The sequence below is a fragment of the Nerophis ophidion genome, linkage group LG01, assembly GCF_033978795.1.
Source record: "Nerophis ophidion isolate RoL-2023_Sa linkage group LG01, RoL_Noph_v1.0, whole genome shotgun sequence".
In the NCBI taxonomy this organism is placed as follows: Eukaryota; Metazoa; Chordata; class Actinopteri; order Syngnathiformes; family Syngnathidae; genus Nerophis; species Nerophis ophidion.
Genome location: NC_084611.1, coordinates 42,795,631 through 42,817,521, shown reverse-complemented (window position 1 = coordinate 42,817,521; position 21,891 = coordinate 42,795,631). Strand labels below are relative to the sequence as shown.

Here is a 21,891-nt window from a genome sequence, read left to right as displayed (position 1 = left end):
CAAAATGCAAAAGTTTAACTAATCTGATAAAGTTATTTTGACAATACTGATATATAAAAATTATATTTTTCACATGAAATATAATTGAAGTAATATATTTTCATGAAAACATTTTTTTAAAGCACAAAAATGAAGAATTTTGAGGAAATTCTTGTTTAAGTTAGAATTTTACTAGAATTCTAAACAAAAAATTTTTGGGCACAGTCTATTCTTTTTTTCCTCTTGTTTTTAAAGATGAATCTATAAAAGTAAAAAAAAAAAAAAAGTCAAAATACTTTTGTTAAAGGCTAATATTTGAAGGCATTTTTAAACCTATTTTTTTATAAATATGCACGTGTTTCATTGTGATTAATCAAAATGCAAAAGTTCAACTAATCTGATGAAATTACTGATATGTAACAATTTTATTTTTCACATGTAATATAATTGAAGTAATATATTTTCATTAAAACATTTTTTTAAAGCACAAAAATTAGGAATTTTGAGGGAATTCTTGTTTAAGTTATAATATTACAAGAATTCTTTAACTGTTTTTTGGCATAGTCTATACTTTTTTCCCCTCTTGTTTTAAAAAATGAATCTATAAAAGTGTAAAAATAAAAGTCAAAACACTTTTGTTAAAGGCTAATATTTGAAGGCATTTTTTAAACCTATTTTTAAATATGCATGTGTTTGATCGTAATCAATCAAAATGCAAAAGTTTAACTAATCTAATAAAATTACTGATATATAAAACAATAATTTTTCACATGAAATATAATTGAAGTAATATATTTTCATTAAAACATTTTTTTTAAAGCACAAAAATGAAGAATTTTACAATAATTCTAAACTAACTTTTTTTGGCACAGTGTATTTTTTTGTTAAAGGCTAATATTTAAAAGCATTTTTTAAACCTATTTTTAAATATGCATGTGTTTGATCTTGATGAATCAAAATGCAAAAGTTTAACTCATGTATTGAAATTACTGATATATAAAAAATATTTTTCACATGAAATATAATTGAAGTAATATATTTTCATTAAGATATATTTTTTTAAAACACAAAAATGAAGAATTTTGGGGAAATTCTTGTTTAAGTTAGAAATTTACAAGAATTCTAAACTAACTTTTTTTTGGCACAGTCTATTTTTTTCCCTCTTGGTTTTAAAGATGTATCTATAAAAGTAAAAAAAAAAAAAGTCAAAATACTTTTGTAAATGGCTAATATTTGAAGGCATTTTTCAAACCTAGTTTTAAATATGCACGTGTTTGATCGCAATTAATCCAAATGCAAAAGTTTAACTAATCTGATGAAATTACTGATATATAAAAAAATATATTTTTCAAATGAAATACGATTGAAGTAATATATTTTCATTTAAAAACATTTTTTTAAAGCACAAAAATGAAGAATTTTGGGGAAATTCTTGTTTAAGTTAAAATTTTACAAGAATTCTAAACTAATTATTTTTGGCACAGTCTATTCTTTTTTTCCTTTTGTTTTTAAAGATGAATCTATACAAGTAAAAAAAAAAGTCAAAATACTTTCGTTAAAAGCTAATATTTGAAGGCCTTTTTTAAACCTTTTTTTTTTAATAAATATGCACGTGTTTGGTCGTGATTTATCAAAATGCAAGTTTAACTAATCTAATAAAATTACTGATACATAAAAAAATACTTTTCACATGAAATATAATTGAAGTAATATATTTTCATGAAAAAAAATTAAAACACAAAAATGAAGAATTTTGAGGAAATTCTTGTTTAAGTTACAATTTTACAAGAATTCTAAACTAACTTTTTTTGGCACAGTCTATTCTTTTTTTCCCTCTTGTTTTTAAAGATGAATTTTAAAAAGTAAAGTTTCGTAATATTTAAGACCTTTTAAACTCTAAAAAAACTAAATAAAATATGCTGATGTGTTTTGTCGTAAAATGTAAAAAGTCTTCTTTTGTAACAATACATTTTCTTTCCTGAAAATAACTCCTCTTATTGGCTTCTAGAATCTTCCCAGAGAAAAGTTCATTACTTGAAGTGTTTGCGTGATGGCTGACAACAACAACCTCCTCCCCGCCCCCGTAGAAAAAGTGGGCTAATTATTTACTTTGAAAAGTTCTCCTGCTCAGTCCTAGGCGGCGGTCTTTTTTAATCCTGGCGAAGCTCCGCCTGCTCGCCCCTCAGCCCGGCGGCCCTGGTCTGTGCTGACGGGCCAGCTCTGACTGGAAAAGCCTCTCGGGGGAATTCAGCATGGCCGCCCGGCGCTGCCTTTCATGCGGTCGCCGTGCAATGCCTTTTATCTCTCAGCTACGCACTTTACGAGCCGCCAGCCAGTAAGGAGAGGAGGAGGAGGGAGAAATTACAAGTCCAGGCCTGACGTGGCGAGCATGAATAGCACAGAAGAATGGCGGCTGGCGCTTGTGTTGTATTCTTCTCCACTTGAAAGTGCTGCTGGCTAAATATCAGGTCATGTGACTTTGGACACTTTCACTGCCACACATGAGGGTCATTATTGTCGGAATTAAGTCAGATTGCTTTTGTATTATAGCTAGAAAAACATTTGGGGTATTAAAAAATGAGATAAAAAAAAAAAAAGTATCATTCTTACAAAGATTAAGTTGCAATTTTTCTGAAAATAATATCGATTTTCTTATATATGACAATAATGTAATTTCATACACAGTTGTGTCATATATATATTTCTGTTAGCACGTTTTGAACAAACAAAAGACATTATGTCAAAAAAATTAAAAGTGTTCCTGTATGACATTCTGATTATATTAGGATTTTTAAATCATTTATTTTCACAACAATACAAAAAATGCGACTTATACTCCGAAAAATACGGTAGTAGTACAGTTGGAAGAGTACAGTAAACTGACAGTTAATATTTAAACATTTAACATGCGACCTCTCTAACTATTTTGAATAGAAATAGTTCATGCACATTCAGGTAAATTATTCAAAATTACAATAAAAAATGTGTCTGGGGGCCGGGCTGTGTATATATATATATATATATATATAAAGAGAGAGAGATAGATTATATATATATATATATATATATATATATATATATACACATATACATCTATGACAGGCAGTGGGCCCTGCCTGTCTGTCGGACCGTCGGCTCCACAGTTATATTAATAAAACATAGCTGCTTACTGTTCTTTTAAACATACTGGTATTCAATAGCTTGGACCTTAAATCCTACTGAATAGCTCTTAATCTTCTTCCCTTTATGCGATTTCAAATTACCGGTATTGAAATCAGCCTCCTCCATTTTGAAAATTATGACGGGAAGTGTCACTCGTGACGTCACAAGTTTGACCTGGCAGTAAATCAAGGCAGGCGCATACTATATGCCCCGCGGCAATTCAAGGAAATACAGTATGTTCACTTTTTTTTAATTTAAAGACAAAATAGTTCTTCGATTGCAATAAGAGATGTAGGTTTAATGTACCGTAAGATTTTTGGTTAAAATGAAGCCAATAATGCCAATTTTCCTGGTCCTTTTTATTTATAAAAGTATGAAAATACATTTTGGTAGCGGTACCAAAATATTGTTATCGGGACAACACTCGGTGCTACTGGAGCTCCACAATACTGACTTGCACGTAGACTAAGGGTGTAAGCGCACGCCATAAGCATTGTTTTGTACATGCATTTATTTTTGATGTAACATTTTATTATATTACAGAACTAATATCTTTCTCACCTGTTGTGTTTTTTTCCATGTTTTGTTATATCTTACAGACGCTGTCCCTACCTTGTCGATGGCGTCCGGATTTTCCGACACATCAAAGATGACGGCGGTGGCTCCTCGCTGCACAGCTCTCTTGGCCTGTAAACAAACAAACAAACAAACAAACCAAATGTTTACATTTGTACTCCAACCCTTTTTTTCCTGACATGGTGTTCTGTCCGTAAAATTTTAACTTAAACAAGAATTTCCCCAAAATTCTTCATTTTTGTGCTTTAAAAAAACGTTTTTAAATGAAAATATATTACTTCAATCGTATTTCATTTGAAAAATATATTTTTTTATATATCAGTAATTTCATCAGATTAGTTAAACTTTTGCATTTGGATTAATTGCGATCAAACACGTGCATATTTAAAACTAGGTCCGTCCGAGCACTTGGAGGAAAAGTGACAAAAGAAGCAAAGAAGTCAGCAAGTAAACACTGATAAAGTAGGTAACCCATCAATGCCATCCAACACACTTTTGCTTTTCCAAAGATATCACTCACTTTGGTATTGTGCCAATAATACTTAGAAGTAATTATACAGTTTCTGCGTGATTATAAAGACAACAAACTATGAGGAAGAATAAATGCATATGACTACATAAATACTGTCGGAAAAAGTGTTCATTTATATCAATAAAGTATTAAAATGATGGTTGAACATGCAACATTTTGTAAGATTACCAAAAAAAAAAAGGAATAAAATTGTTAGAAAAATTGTGTAAATTGTGTGTGAATTATCAAAAAACTTTCAGATCTCTTTTATTTAATTGAGTAGTTGAGAGCTGTCCTTCTTCAACCAAGCAAGGTCTTGGGGTATTCCGCTGTATACATTGGAATGCGACGAGAGGGGTTTTCTTTTGTCCTGAAAGACCTGCCGAAGCCGAGACCAGGAGGAGCTCGGGCCCGAGGCATCGTCTTTCTTTTGTCTTCAATGTGACCGAAAACAATGACTGTTTATATACTCCCCATTCCTGTTTTGCCGAAGCTGAGACCAGGACGAGCCCGGACCCGATGCATCGTCTTCTTTTGTCTTCAATGTGACCGAAAACAGTGACTGTGTGTATGCTCCCCATTCCTGTTTTGACATGTGTTGTTGCGTAAACATTGAATACCTAAATAAAAGAGGACACGAAAACCTTTTCGCCAGAGCATGGTGCAGGAAAGGTACTGACAGTACCGGGCCGTGTCTCTCCTCAAGCTTGAGTCCAAATTTAAGTCTGTCTCTGTTTGATTCCTTGCCTTTTTGTCTTGTTTAATAGATGTCAACAGTGTTTGAACCTGACAAAAATTGATGCAAAAAAACTTATCCATGACTCAGGTTGTCATTGTCAAGAAGCAAAATAATACCAAAATAAAAAAATCATAATTTTACTGTAAATAAAGTCGTAATATTCAGAGAGAAAAAAAACAATGATAATTTTATGACATATTCAGACGTATTATATGAAACCAAATTAGTAGTGTTTGAAAAAAATCTACATTCCAGAAAAAATTTGAATGGTTAAAAATTACTTTTTTGGAAAAAAATCCTCATTTTAGAATAAATGTGGATCGTTTAATGAACATTTTAGAATAAATGTAGATGGTTAAAGTTGACTTTTTGAACAAAAATATCAACATTTTAGAATAAATTTGGATGGTTAAAAATGACTTTTTTTTTTCTTTCAGTTTTTTAAATCAACATTTTAGAATAAATATGGTTGGTTAAAACTGTTTTTTGGGGGCAAAAAAAAAATTCAAAATTTTTAAATAAATGTGGATGGTTAAAATGACAATTTTTGGGGGGAAAATAACATCATTTTAGAATAAATGTGGATGGGTAAAAATGACTTTGAAAAAATCAACATTTTAGAATAAATGCGGATGGTTAAAATTTACTTAAAAAAAATCAACATTTTAAAATAAATACAGATGGTTAAAAATTATTTTTGGGGGGCAAAAAAATCAAAATTTTTGAATAAATTTGGATGGTTAAAAATTACTTTTTGGGAAAAAATCCTCATTTTGGATTAAATGTGGACGGTTAAAATGGACTCTTTTAAAAAAAAAATCAACATTTTAGAATAAATATGGATGGTTAAAAATGATTTTTTGGGGGCAATAAAAATCAACATTTTTGAATAAATGTGAATGGTTAAAAATTACTTTTAAAAAAATCATTTTAGAATAAATGTGGATGGGTAAAAATGACTTTAGAAAAAAAATCTACGTTTTAGAATAAATATGGATGGTTAAAAATTATTTTTGGGGGGCAAAAAAATCAAGATTTTTGAATAGATTTTGATGGTTAAAAATGACCTTTTTTTGGAAAAAAAATCAGCATTTTAGAATAAATGTGGATGGTTAAAATTGACTTCTTTTTTTAAAATCAACATTTTAGAATAAATATGGATGGTTAAAAATTACTTTTAAAAAAAATCATCATTTTAGAATAAATGCAGAGGGTTAAAATTTACTTTTTTTTCTTCTTTTTTTGAAAATCAACATTTTAGAATAAATACGGATGGTTAAAATTGTTTTTGGGGGCAAAAAAAAAAAATCAATTTTTTTCTAATAAATACAGAATGACATTTTTTGGGGAAAACAAATCATCATTTTAGAATAAATGTGGATAGGTAAAAATGACTTTAAAACATCAACATTTTAGAATAAATGCAGATGGTTAAAATTTACTTTTTAAAAAATCAACATTTTAGAATAAATATTGAGGGTTAAAAATTATTTTGGGGGGCAAAAAATCAACATTTGTGAATAAATTTTGATGGTTAAAAATGACTTTTTTTGGAAAAAAATCATAATTTTAGAATAAATGTGGTTGGGTAAATATGACTTAAAAAAAAATTAACATTTTAGAATAAATGGGGAGGGTTAACATTTACTTAAAATCTACATATTAGAAGGAATATGGATGGTTAAAAAATATTTTTGGGGGGCAAAAAAAATCAACATTTTTTAATACATTTGCATGGTTAAAAATGGCCCTTTTTTTTTAGAAAAAATCATCATTTTAGAATAAATGTGGATGGTTAAAATTGACTTCTTTTTTAAATCAACATTTTAGAATAAATATGGATGGTTAAAAAATGGCTTTTTGGGGGACAAAAAAAATCAACATTTTTGAATAAATGTGGATGGTTAAAAATGACTTTTTCTTGGGAAAAAAACATTTTAAAATAAATGTGGATGGGTAAAAATTACTTTAAAAAAATCAACATTTTAGAATAAATTTCGATGGTTAAAATGGACTTAAAAAAATCAACATTTTAAAATAAATTTCGATGGTTAAAAATGACTTTTTTTGGGGGGGAAAAAAATCAACATTTTAGAAGAAATGTGGGTTTTTTCATTACATTTTTATTGACATCCAGCATCAGACATTCCTATCCATTACATCATATTTGCATACATCAAACATCTACCGTCTGCCCCAAATGTCAGAATATTTTTTTGTTTATACCCCAACGATGCCACCCCAAAAAACAAAAAAAAACAAAAAGAAAAAAACCCCCAAAGTAATAATAATATTTACAGATAAAGTAATTAAATTAAATAAAAACATAAATAAACAATAAAAATAATAATGATAATCAGAAATAGAATAAAGTAATAAAAACAGATATTAAATAGTAATAAAAAAACGAAAAAATCAACATTTTAGAATAAATGTGGATGGTTAAAAATGACGTTTTATAAGACTGAAGTGGAAAATTACAAAAACTAACTTAATTTTACAAGAATGAAGTAGTAATATTCAGAGCAAAAACAATTTAATGTTAGGCTATAAAATACGTACAGTTGTAATCAAAATGATTCAACCCCCACACAATTTTGGTGTTTTAGCAAGTTGGACATTTATTCCGTATTTTGTTTATAGTCACATCAAATAAAAATGTGTCAAATAGACAAATGCAACTTAAATTGTAACACTGTATTTTACAAAATACCAAAAAAGGACATTTTTCTTAATATCTCATTGACAAAATGATTCAACCCCCTAGTTACATGCATCTTTAGTACTTAGTAGAACACCCTTTGGCAGTAATTACATCCTTCAAACGTGATACATAACCGGACACAAGCTTCTTGCAACGATCTACAGGTATTTTAGCCCATTCCTCTTGGGCAAAGGCCTCCAGTTCATTCATATTCTTGGGCTTGGGTGCTGCAACTGCCTTCTTCAAGTCCCACCACAGGTTTTCTATAGGACTTAGGTCTGGCGACTGTGAAGGCCACTCCAGAGTCTTCCAGCCCTTCTTCTGCAACCACTCTGATGTTGATTTGGAGGTATGCTTGGGATCGTTGTCCTGTTGGAAGGTCCAACGTCTCCCAAGCCTCAGCTTCGTCACTAACTTCATGACATTTGCAGCTAATATATCCTGGTAGGAAATAGAATTCATAATGCCTTGAACGTGCTGGAGATTCCCGGTACCTGAGGCAGAGAAACAGCCCCAGAGCATGATTGACCCCCCACCATGCTTAACAGTAGGAAAGGTGTTCTTCTCTTTGTAAGCTTCATTTTTTCACCTCCAGACATAACGTTGATTCATAGGCCCAAAGAGTTCCACTTTTGTCTCAGCACTCCATAGAACAGTTTCCCAAAACTTTTGGGGTTTGTCCAGATGATTTTTGGCATACTGGGGTCTATTTTTCTCGTGCCTGGTAGTCAGAAGTGGGGTGCGCCTGGGAGTTCTGGCATGGAGGCCTTCATCTCGTAGTGCGCGCCTTATTGTCTGGGACGAAACCTGCGTTCCCCCCTCTGCAATGTCCTGTTGTAGTTCCTCAGCTGTGGTTTTTCACCACTGTACGCTTCAAATACTGGACAGCAGTTGCACACAGCATCCTCTTTCTACCACGCCCAGGTAGTGTTTCCACTGTGCCTTTACTGTAGCTTTAAACTTGCGAATTATGCTCCCAAATGTGTCTCTTGGAATGTGTAATGTATTTGCTATTTTCTTATATCCATATCCTTTCTTATGAAGAGAAATTACCTCCTCTCTTGACTTCTTTGACCACTCCCTGGACTTCACCATGTTGCAAATACACCATTGACCATCTACGGTACAAGAAGCTGAGCGTCACAATCTTTTTCAATCAGTTTAATTGTTGCTCGTTATGGTTCTAATCACATCTACAGGTGTTTTCAACACTTGATTGAAAATACCTTATTCAAATTCTGTTTTTAAGAGTTATGATCTTCAAGGGGTTGAATAATTTTGTCAATGAGATATTAAGAGAAATGACACTGTTTGGTTTGTTACAAAATATAATGTTGTAAATCAAGTTGCATTTGTCTATCTAATGCATCTTTATTTGATATGACTATAAGCAAAATACGGAATAAATGTCCAACTTGCTAAAACACCAAAATTGTGTGGGGGTTGAATAATTTTGATCACAACTGTAATTTGATTAAACTAAAGTAGTAATTTTAGCTTTAATTCATTGAAAATACAGTTGTAATAATAACATTGACAATACACATTTCGGCTTCACGGTGGAAGAGGGGTTAGTGTGTCTGCCTCACAATACGAAGTTCCTGCAGTCCTGGGTTCAAATCCAGGCTCGGGATCTTTCTGTGTGGAGTTTGCATGTTCTCCCCGTGAATGCGTGGGTTCCCTCCGGGTACTCCGGCTTCCTCCCACTTCCAAAGGCATGCACCTGGGGATAGGTTGATTGGCAACACTAAATTGGCCCTAGTGTGTGAATGTTGTCTGTCTATCTGTGTTGGCCCTGCGATGAGGTGGCGACTTGTCCAGGGTGTACACTGCCTTCCGCCCGATTGTAGCTGAGATAGGCGCCAGTGCCCCCCGCGACCCCGAAATGGAATAAGCGGTAGAAAATGGATGGATGAATACACATTTCATCCATCAATCCATTTTCTGCCCTTGCAAGAAAAAAAATTATAGTTTTACTGGAAAATAGAAACATGAGTGTAAAGTTGTAATATTCCCAGAATTGTATTTTTATTTTTCGCAGAATAAAGCTGCTGTTCCTAAAAATGTTGTGTTTTTATTTCACGTAAAGATGACTGAAAGGTGTGAAGCCGCAAGTTAAAAATTTGAGAAAGCATAAAACAATTTAATTGCATGATTGTCGGCGGCCTCATTTGAAGGTGTTTTGATGTCAAAGATAATTTCCTGACATTATTGGCTGCTCCTGGGCGCCTGCCAGCTCTCTTTATAGCCGCAAGGTAGACGGGGGTGAAGATCAAAGCCACAATGCCGTGTCGCCGCTCGGCGGGGATGCCCGGGTCACATGGGAGGAAGTAGAAGGCGTGAGTCGGGCGCCATGGCCTCCTTTGTCACGACGCATTGTCCTATCATCTTGGCTTCCCAAGTAAGCTGTCAAGCTGGTTTGTGCATCTATGTTTTTTATCTGTCATATAACTTCTGCCTTTCTGATTGGCTAACTTTACATTTTTATGCTTTTTTTTTTTCTCAAATAATGTTACTTGTTTTATTTTTCAACTATTAACCTTCTTCAGGCTTCTGATTGGCAAAAATGTACTAATATATACATACATATACATTCATATGCATAGATATATATATATATATATATATATATGTATATATATATATGTATATATACATACACACATACATATTCATACATATGTGTATATATGTATACATTCATATATATACATATATGTGCTACGTTCCATGTAGTGGTGAACAATATGTATATATACATTTATATATACATATATACACACATATACATTTATTTACATATATATGTGTATATATGTATACATTCATATATATAATATACATTTATACTGTGTGTATATATACATATGTATATACATATGTGTATATATGTATACATTCATATATATATATATATATATATATATATACACATATATACATATACACACACACACATATATATACATACATATACATATATACATACATTTATACATATATACTGTGTGTGTATATATATACATATGTATATACATATATACATATGTGTATATATGTATACATTCATATATATATATATATATATATATATATATATATATATACATATATACATATACACACACATATATATATACATACATATACACATACATTTATACATATATACTGTGTGTGTATATATACATATGTATATACATATATACATATGTATATATATGTATACATTCATATATATCCATAAATCTACATATATACATACACTTATACATATATACTGTGTGTATATATATACATATGTATATACATATGTACACATACACATATGTGTATATATGTATACATTCATATATACATAAATGTATACATATACATAAATGTATACATATACATGTGTATACATATATATGTACACATTTACACACATATACATATACACATCCTGTGTATGTACATTATATATATATATATATATATATATATATACATGTACATTATATATATATATATATATATATATATATATATATATATATATATATATATATATATATATATATATATATATATATATATATATATATACATACACACACAGGCTTTAATATATATTTTTTAAATCTGATAACTTGTGCCTAATCCACAAATTAGTTTCTTCAGCCTTCTGATCGGCTAAACTTCACTTGTTTGCATTTTTTTTTTTAATCTTCAAAATTATTACCATCATCAAATTAAGACATTCTTTCGGAACAAGCAATCCTTGTTTTCCTTCATTCGAGAACTTGAGAGCTCAAAAACGTGGGAGAACGGGGCGGCGCCACTCGGTTAAGTAAAGCGGCCGTGCCAGCAACTCGAGGGTTCCAGGTGGATCCCCGCTTCTGCCGTCCCAGTCACAGCTGTCGTGTCCTTGGGCAAGACACTTCACCCACCTGCTTCCACTGCCTTAAATGTAACTCACATCAGGGCGTTCACCATGTAAAGCGCTTTGAGTCAATAGAGAAAAGCGCTATATAATTATTACTTTCCTAGTATCATCCAAACTTTATCCTCTTAATATTAAGACAGTGTTATACTTTTTAAGTGCTTTATCACTATTTTTGTTGAGAATTTGTTGAAATAGGACTTTATACTAACATTAGGACTCTTCTGATGGGGAAAAAGGGTTTTGACATAAAGGCCATAAATATAAAAAAATAAATAAAAAAGAAATGTTATGACGACAGACAGACCTGAAGTTGATCCCGGGATTCAAGCGTTAAATGAAAAAAATAACAATTTATGACTTATATCCAACATTTTTATGACTGAGACCCTTTCGGAGACCGGGGACCAAACTTGAGGAAAGTCATGAAGTTAAAAAAACAACAACTATTGTATTGCTTTTAAAAAGGAAAAATATCAGAATGGCCCCAGCATGCTTTGATTTTTCAGTCTACGGCCCTCAGTGGAAAAAGTTTGGACACCCCTGACGTAAACAAATTACAGTGAGTTCATGGACCGCCAAAATTAGTAGGACAAAACGGCGCTCGCCAAATACTCCAATCAGTGAAGCATGTTTAATATAAACAGTGTGCTTTATAGCAATTGGGGAGGTTTGTGTCATGTTTGTCCTCCTACAGCAGGGGTCACATTAGATGATCTCGGGCCCGTAAGGACCAGATGAGTCGCCCGCTGGCCTGTTCTAAAAATAGCTCAAATAGCAGCACTTACCAGTGAGCTGCCTCTATTTTTTAAAATTGTATTTATTTACTAGCAAGCTGGTCTCGCTTTGCTCGACATTTTTAATTCTAAGAGAGACAAAACACAAATATAATTTGAAAATCCAAGAAAATATTTTAAAGACTCGGTCTTCACTTGTTTAAATAAATTCATTTATTTTTTTTACTTTGCTTCTTATAACTTTCAGAAAGACAATTTTAGAGAAAAAAATACAACCTTAAAAATGATTTTAGGATTTTTAAACACATATACCTTTTTACCTTTTAAATTACTTCCTCTTCTTTCCTGACAATTAAAATCAATGTTCAAGTAATATATATTTTTTTATTATTGTAAAGAATAATAAATACATTTTAATTTAATTCTTCATTTTAGCTTCTTTTTTTTCGACAAAGAATATTTGTGAAATATTTCTTCAAATTTACTATGATTAAAATTCCAAAAATTATTCTGGCAAATCTACAAAATCTGTACAATCAAATTTAAATCTTATTTCCAAGTCTTTTAAATTTCTTTTAAAATGTTTGTTCTGGAAAATTTTGAAAAAATAATAATGATTCGTCTTTGTTAGAAATATAGCTTGGTCCAATTTGTTATATATTCTAACAAAGTTGCAGATTGGATTTTAACCTATTTAAAACATGTCATCAAAATTCTAAAATGAATGTTAATCAGGAAAAATTACTAATAATGTTCCATAAATTTGTTTTTTAATTTTTTCAAAAAGATTCGAATTAGGTAGATTTTCTCTTCTTTTTTCGGTAGAATTTAGAATTTTAAAGAGTCGAAATTGAAGATACATTTTCATTTTTTTCCTGTTTTCTCCTCTTTTAAACCATTCAATTAAGTGTTTTTTTTCATCATTTCCCTAAAAAAAACCTTCCGTAAAAGGAAAAAAAATGTACGACGGAATGACAGACAGAATTACCCATTTGTTTATATTTATATGGAATTATTTATTAAAGGTAAATTGATCAAATTGGCTATTTCTGGCAATTTATTTAAGTGTGTATCAAACTGGTAGCCCTTCGCATTAATCAGTACCCAAGAAGTAGCTCTTGGTTTCAAAAAGGTTGGTGACCCCTGTCCTACAGAAACCATATTAAAACAAAAATATGTTTTTTTTTCCCCTCGTCATTTCCATTTTTCATATATTTTCGAAAAAGCTCCAGAGAGCCGCTAGGGCGGCGCTAAAGAAAAGCCGTGGGTTACCAACCCCTGCTTTAAGCGAACCAAACACCCTCAAACTCACTGCACTCGTCTTCTTCTTCTTCTTGCACTTTGAAAGTTCAAAAGCGCGCCGCTGTTTTTTTTTTTCTCCCTCTCACCCAGTTTCCCAACACACACACGCACGCGCACGCACACGCGCACGCACACACACACACACACACACACACACACACACACACACCCACACACACACACACACACACACACACACACACACACACACACACACACACACACACGCTTAATTCAGCACTAGTCTGCCGCTTTGAAGTGGGCTCTCCCAGTGAATAATTAATGGCTGTGGCTCCTGGAAGAGGAGGACTACCAGCTCCCTCCTCAAGAATCTGCAGTGCAGCGACTTGCCTGACGACAACAAAAATGCCCCCGCAGGCAAACTGACTCGCCTTTCCAAAAAAAACATGACACATCAGCCCCCCTCCCAAAAGCAAAGGCCTACCTCTCACACCTCGGGGAGGGCGGCATACTTTTTTTTTCTTTTTTTTTGGCAGCGACTGGTCTGAATGGAAGGTAGGCAGGTCTTTAGAAGGAAGACTTTGCAAAGTTGTGAGGCTAAAAATAGACTACTTCTTGTTGTTTTATCGGAACAACCACGCACCACTTTTTTTTTTACAACCTTTGGTATTCTTAGCGTTGTTATTGTTCAAAAAAAGTGTCCTGGGCATGAGGTTAAAGTGCATCCGGCAGTGGAGGCTCCTCTATGGGGTCTTGGGGCACTAGGAGGTGAACACCTTTACTACTGTTACCCCAGGTGGTCCTTGGCAAAGACCTAGTACCTGACTGCCCCCTAGCCAGGGATACAGTTAAGACCTCAACGGAGACGCAGGTGGAAGACGTTAGATCTAAGAACTACCACAACGGCCCCAATGGCGGAAGAAGGCTGCAGCAAAAAAAGGGTCCCGGGTCGTTTTGGACTCCTTGCCACTGGACCCTGACCCGATTCTGTCACAGATGGTGTGGTGACTGTCTGTGCACCAGTCTCCCCACGTTAAACTAAGTCACGCACAGGCATCCTCCATAAAGGGATACACCCCTACCAGGAGGATCGTCATACTCGGAGTCCCCGCCGATGATTATGCAAATAACTTATTGTTAGCAATCGACCAAGTCAAATTGTGTGTTTAGACACATTTGGCCAATAAAGCTGATTTGCGTCCTTTGCTGTTGTTTTAACGCTCACGTCAGCGCTCATGAGTGTCCAACCCTCACTTTTCCAGTGAGGGTTGGACTCCGCCAAGGCTGCCTTTCGTCACCCATTCTGTTCATAACTTTTATGGACAGAATTTCTAGGCACAGTCAGGGCGTTGAGGGGATCCGGTTTGGTGGCTGCAGGTATAGGTCTCTGCTTTTTGCAGATGATGTGTGTCAGGTTCAAAAACCAAACTATCTGTTAAACAAGACAATAAGCAAGGAATCAAACAGAGGCAGGATTCAATTTAGCGGAGTCAGATTTGCCCTCTCTACTTGTAGATTTCGGGTCCTGATTAGGTCCTTCCTTTGGCTGTCCTAGATCTGAGAAACCGACATCTCTACGACGCATTCCATCGCACACAGTGGAGGTTTATAAGCTGTCCCTTTTTTTGCTTAATAAGATCAAAGACAGCTTTGTAAGCACCAGTGGATCGTAATCACAGGCCCCAGGGCAGCCTGAACTCAAAGCAAATAAGTTGTGTGATAACTTACATACAATTATCCTGACATTGTGGTCCTGATGGCTTCATCTGGCCAGGATCTTCAGCTCTCACTGGATCGGTTCGCAACCGAGTGTGAAGCGAGTGGGATGAGAATCAGCACCTCGAAGTCCGAGTTAATGGTTCTCACCCGGAAAAGGGTGGAGCGCCATCTCCGGGTTGGGGAGGAGACCCTGCTCCAAGTGGAGGAGTTCAAGTACCTCGGAGTCTTGTTCACGAGTGAGGGAAGAGTGGATGGTGAGATCGACAGGCGGATCGGTACGGCGTCTTCAGTAATGCCGACGCTGTATCGATCCATTGTGGTGAAGAAGGAGCTGAGCTGGAAGGCAAAGCTCTCAATTTACCGGTCCATCTACGTTCCCATCCTCACCTATGGTCATGAGCTTTAGGTTATGACCGAAAGGACAAGATCACGGGTACAAGCGGCCCAAATGAGTGGCAGGGCTCTCCCTTAGAGATAGGGTGAGAAGTTCTGTCATCCGGGGGGAACTCAAAGTAAAGCCGCTGCTCCTCCACATTCTCTGCATTTGACCCATCCCCTTAATCATCCCTTGGGAGGTGAGGGGACCAGTGGGCAGAAGCAGTAGCCGTGCCCGGGAATCATTTTTGGTGATTTAAACCCCAATTCCAACCCTTGATGCTGAGTGCCAAGCTTAACGTAAAACCATTGAGAATATAGAACATTACACACGGCGCTCCAAAATCTTTCAAAATGTTTTAGTATGACTTTGGTAAACTATGAAGCCACACCGCTTGATGGATTGTACTGCGCTTCAACATACCAGTATTATTATGGTATGCGTATAAGGTAAGACATTATCTGGCGTTTTGTTTTGCAATATTATGTAAAAGCAACTTTTCTTACTTTCTGATCTGTATTTGGGATCTGCATAAGTCCTGAAAATCCGCCTTTGTAGTCCGTGTCGACACCGTAGTCGATAAACTTTTTCTTTTCCTCTATCTTCTTGTTATGTGACATTCATCCTCCGCTGTTGCCATTTGTAATATAAAGTAGTGTAAAGTTCTTACTTATATCTGTCAGTAAACTCACCATTAAATCACTAAAACATGCCGGTGTAGTGATTTTACATTATTCACCCAAGGAACTTTAGTTATTAGAGAGTTCCGGTCGGATGGTTTTAATTTTGTTGTTGCACTAGTAAGCCACGGATGAGGAGATGCTGCTCCGTTATTGATTGAAGTAAAGTCTGAATGTCATTAAAACAGTTAGCGCCATCTTTTGACACTTCTTCCACTCCCGTCCTTGCACGCTACACTGCTACAATAAAGATGACTGGGAGAAGACCCGGCTGAAGGTGAGCCACGTAAATACAAACCCCGTTTCCATATGAGTTGGGAAATTGTGTTGATGTTCAAACTCATGAACTTTATTTATTTTTTTTTGCAAATAGTAATTAACTTAGAATTTCCTGGCTGCAATACATGCCAAAGTAGTTGGGAAAAGGCATGTTCATTACTGTGTTACATCACCTTTTCTTTTAACAACACTCAATAAACGTTTGGGAACTGAGGAAACTAATTGTTGAAGCTTTGAAAGTGGAATTCTTTCCCATTCTTGTTTTATGTAGAGCTTCAGTCGTTCAACAGTCCGGGGTCTCCGCTGTCGTATTTTACGCTTCATAATGCGCCACACATTTTCGATGGGGGACAGGTCTGGACTGCAGGCGGGCCAGGAAAGTACCCTCACTCTTTTTACGAAGCCATGCTGTTGTAACACGTGCTGAATGTGGCTTGGCATTGTCTTGGTGAAATAAGCAGGAGCGTCCATGAAAAAGACGGCGCTTAGATGGCAGCATATGTTGTTCCAAAACCTGTATGTACCTTTTATCATTAATGGTGCCTTCACAGATGTGTAAGTTACCCATGCCTTGGGCACTAATGCACCCCCATACCATCACAGATGCTGGCTTTTGAACTTTGCTTGGATAACAATCTGGATGGTTCACTTCCCCTTTGGTCCGGATGACACCATGTCGAATATTTCCAAAAACTATTTGAAATGAGGACTCGTCGGACCACAGAACATTTTTCCACTTTGCATCAGTCCATCTTAGATGATCTCGGGCCCAGAGAAGCCGGCGGCGTTTCTGGATGTTGTTGATAAATGGCTTTCGCTTTGCATAGTAGAGCTTTAACTTGCACTTACAGATGTAGCGACAAACTGTATTTAGTGACAGTGGTTTTCTGAAGTGTTCCTGAGCCCATGTGATGATATCCTTTAGAGATTGATGTCGGTTTTTGATACAGTGCCGTCGGAGGAATGGAAGGTCACGGTCATTCAATGTTGGTTTCCGGCCATGCCGCTTACGTGGAGTGATTTCTCCAGATTCTCTGAACCTTTTGATGGTATTATGGACCGTAGATGTTGAAATCTCTAAATTTCTTGCAATTGCACTTTGACAAACGTTGTATTTAAACTGTTTGACTATTTGCTCACGCAGTTGTGGACAGTTGTGTACCTCGCCCCATCCTTTCTGGTGAAAGACTGAGCATTTTTTGGGAAGCTGTTTTTATACCCAATCACGGCAGCCACCTGTTCCCAATTAGCCTGCACACCTGTGGGATGTTCCAAATAAGTGTTTGATGAGCATTCCTCAACTTTATCAGTATTTATTGCCACCTTTCTCAACTTCTTTGTCACGTGTTGCTGGCATCAAATTCCAAAGTTAATGATTATTTGCAAAAAAAACAAATTTTTATCAGTTTGAACATCAAATATGTCGTCTTTGTAGCATATTCAACTGAATATGGGTTGAAAATGATTTGCAAATCATTTTATTCCGTTTATATTTACATCTAACACAATTTCCCAACTCATATGGAAACGGGGTTAGTAAGACCGCCCACAAAATTACATGTTATGTAGACCACAAGGAAGTCTTTTCTATTTAGAAAAAAATTACAATAATATGACTCCTTTAATGCACCTTTTGTATGCAAATACACCTGACTAGCCGTATGAATTCGGTGTGCTTTATGGTCTGGGAACTACGGTAGGTACTTAGTCGGTCTCGCAGATCCTTCGCAGCCCCAACTTCCCGCCCAACAATCAAGCGGACAATCTTTTCCCCGAGAGGACAAAAACCACAGCCGCAAAGCCGGAGTCTAGACGGCGAGGAAAATGCGAGCTATATTTAGCGTGCTTCAGCGGGGCTGCCAGTGTGGCGTCAGACGTGAGCGGGGAGACTTTGTCCTCCATGCCGCTCACCTGCTCCACACCTGCAACATCTGCATCCATCGTTTGCTCTTTGGGGCCCACTTTCTTCTTCTGTGTGGCTCCGCCTCCCGCTTCCCTCGCTCCCTCCCGCCACTCAGCGCTATAATTAAGGCAATTAAGTCTTCAGAAGACTTGCACTGCTATTATGCTGTAATTCCACGTTTCCTCCTGGCTTTATTAAAAGATAAAGGAATACTTTTCTCCCACGGGTGTTTCTCATATGCGGTCCAGAGTTTCGCTCCCCGTTCTCCGGCGGTCACAAATCACCAAAATAAAATCAAAGGCGGTCGTGCCATCCATCCATCCATCAGACCGACGCAGACTCCTCGCCATCAAACCCGTGTCGTAGCCAGCGCCAGACGGTCCGTCAATCCAGGTCACAAAACACCTGACGTCATTTACCTAATGGGCGCCACGCCCACTTCCTGGTTCTCACCACTTGACTGAGCTGTTTGCTAATAACGTCTTACATTGTTTGCCTCGTTTTCACAAGGTGGCTTCATGGAGCGTGGATGTGGCAGTTAGGGCGAGGCCACTTTATCGATCTTGCGCGTGAGGATGAGGTCGGCAAACTGCTCAGGTCTGCAAAGTTTTAGTTTTATTGTGACCAAAGTGATCACGGTTATCGTTATTTTTACGGTATTGTTGCATGTGCTCAGAAAATACACTACACCGTATTTCCTTAAATTGCCGCCGGGTATATAGTATGCGCCTGCCTAGAATTACTATGGGGTCAAACTCTTTTCGAAAAATAATTAGAACATGCTTAACATTACCGCCGGCTCAGGATTAACGCCGTGTCAAACTCGTTTCGCAAAATATTATTTTTATTAGTGCATATCTAGAATTACCGCCGGGTCAAACTCGTTTCGCAAAATAATTAGCATATGGCTAGAATTTCCGCCGGGTCAAACTCGTCACGTCACGAGTGACACTTCCCCTGTCATCATTTTCAAAATGGAGGAGGCTGATTTCAATAATTTGAGATCGCATAAAGGGAAGAAAATTAAGAGCTATTCATTAGGATTCAAGGTGCAAGCTATTGAATATGCTAAAAAGAACAGTAAGCAGCTATGTTTTATTAATATACCGTAGCTGCGTGTTGTCAAATATGAGTCATTAAATGACTCCCACCTGGTGGTAGAGGGCGCTAGTGATCCTGCTTGCGACTATTCGGCTGCAGAAGAAGTGACAACAAGCAGCAAGAGTGAGCAGCGATCCTTTATTTTTTCCCTCTCGCTTGCACGTTTAACATGGAGGATTACATATCTAAAATAAAACAGTTTTCAAAACTGGACTTTCAATCGAAGCAGGAGGTAATAAAGGAAGATCTCCATCGAGACAGAGATACTTTTTAAAACTGAAGAAAGATAAGGAAGACTTCCATACACAAGTTATCGGTGCTTTTGATCAGAAGGAGCTGCGCATGGACTTCATTTATAAGTAAAGGTAAGACCATAACAACGTTTGTTTTTTTAATTAAATGTGCTTTTCATGATGGTATCCTTACATCACACTCAAATTTATAAGCGCAGGCCTAAATTTACCGCATGCCTTTGGTAAGTGCCGGAGTGAGAAGAGGTTTTAAATTAATTAGCGCATGCTTGCCTTTACCGCATGCCTTTAGTAAATGCCGGAGTGAGAAAAGGTTTTTAATTAATTAGCGCCCCAAGGAAATACGGTATACACACTAAAACCTTTTCACCCAGTTCTTTTTTTTTTTGAATAAACAAAATAAATAGATATTGTTAAAAATAAAAATAAAAAAAATACTTTTTGGCAGGTTTTGTGCTTCCAATGCTTCACTAATATTAAGTCCTAAAATTGTATTTGTTTTAATGGCTTAGCGTTTATCGTTTTAGATATCAGAAAACCCAAAATCAGTGAAGTTGGCACGTTAATAAGTAAATGGAAAAAAAAAAAAAAATACAAGGATTTGCTAATCCTTTTCAACCTGTATTCAATTGAATAGACTGCAAAGACAAGATACTTAACACTTCAACTGGAGAACTTTGTTATTTTTTGCAAATATTAGCAGATGCCTGCAACATGTGCCAAAAAAGCTGGCAAAAGTGGCAAAAAGACTGAGAAAGTTGAGGAATGCTCATCAATTGCTTATTTGGAACATCCCACAGGGAAACGGGCTAATTGGGAACAGGTGGGTGCCATGATTGGCTATAAAAGCAGCTTCCATGAAATGTTTAGTCATTCACAAACAAGGACGGGGCGAGGGTCGCCACTTTGTCAGCAAATGCCTGAGCAAATTGGTTAACAACAACATTTCTCAACCAATTTAGGGATTTCACCATCTACGCTCTGTAATATCATCAAAAGGTTCAGAGAATCTGGAGAAATCACTGCACGTAAGCCATGATATTACGCACCTTCAATCCCTCAGGCAATACTGCACCAAAAAGCGGTATCAGCGTGTAAAGGATATCACCACATGTGCTCAGGAACACTTCAGAAAACCACTGTTAGCAACTACAGTTTGTCGCTACATCTGTAAGTGCAAGTTAAAACTGTACTATGCAAAGCCAAAGGCATTGATCAACCAACACCCAGAAACGCTGCCGGCTTCGCTGGGCCCGAGCTCATCTAAGATGGACTGATGCAAAGTTTAAAAGTGTTCTGTGGTCTGATGAGTCCACATTTCAAATTGTTTTTGGAAACTGTGGATGTGGTGTCCTTCGGACCAAAGAGAAAAATAACCATCTAGATTGTTCTAGGTGCAAAGTTAAAAGCCATCATGTGTGAAGGTATGGGGGTGTATTAGTGGCCAAGGCATGGGTAACTTACACATCTGTGAAGGCACCATTAATGCTGAAAGGTCCATACAGGTTTTGGAACAACATGTACTGCCATCTAAGCGCTGTCTTTTTCATGGACGCCCCTGTTTAATTCAGCAAGACAATGCCAAGCCACGTGTTACAACAGCGTGGCATCATAGTAAAAGAGTGCAGGTACTAGACTGGCCTCCCTGTAGTCCAGACCTGTCTCCCATTGAAAATGTGTGGTGCAATATGAAACGTCAAATACGAGAACGGAGACCCCGGACTGTTGAACAACTTAAGCTGTACATCAAGCAAGAATGGGAAAGTATTTCACCTGAAAAGCTTCAAAATTGTGTCTCCTCAGTTCCAAAACATTTAATGAGTGTTAAAAGGAAAGGCCATGTAACACAGTGGTAAAAATGCCTTTTTTGCATTGCGTTGCTGCCATTAATTTCTAAGTTAATGATTATTTACAAAACAAAAGAAGTTTCTCAGTGTGAACATGAAATATCTTGTCTTTGCAGTCTATTCAATTGAATATAAGTTG

General features: G+C 35.9%; 1 protein-coding gene and 1 long non-coding RNA gene across 4 annotated transcripts in view; one reads left to right on the top strand and one right to left on the bottom strand.

Annotated features, from left to right (window-relative positions):
• The window catches only part of znrf3 (zinc and ring finger 3), a 158,737-nt gene that overhangs the window by 15,962 nt on the left and 120,884 nt on the right, over positions 1-21,891 (bottom strand). For all 3 annotated transcript variants that reach the window (XM_061903940.1, XM_061903931.1, XM_061903948.1), the window contains exon 3: positions 3,754-3,828. In XM_061903940.1, coding sequence (XP_061759924.1) covers positions 3,754-3,828 — 75 coding nt within the window. The remainder of the gene's footprint in view (positions 1-3,753; positions 3,829-21,891) is intronic.
• Positions 1,823-4,396, top strand: LOC133554793 (uncharacterized). Its single transcript, XR_009807216.1, has 2 exons — positions 1,823-2,447; positions 3,741-4,396. It is a non-coding gene; the product is annotated as an uncharacterized LOC133554793 (long non-coding RNA).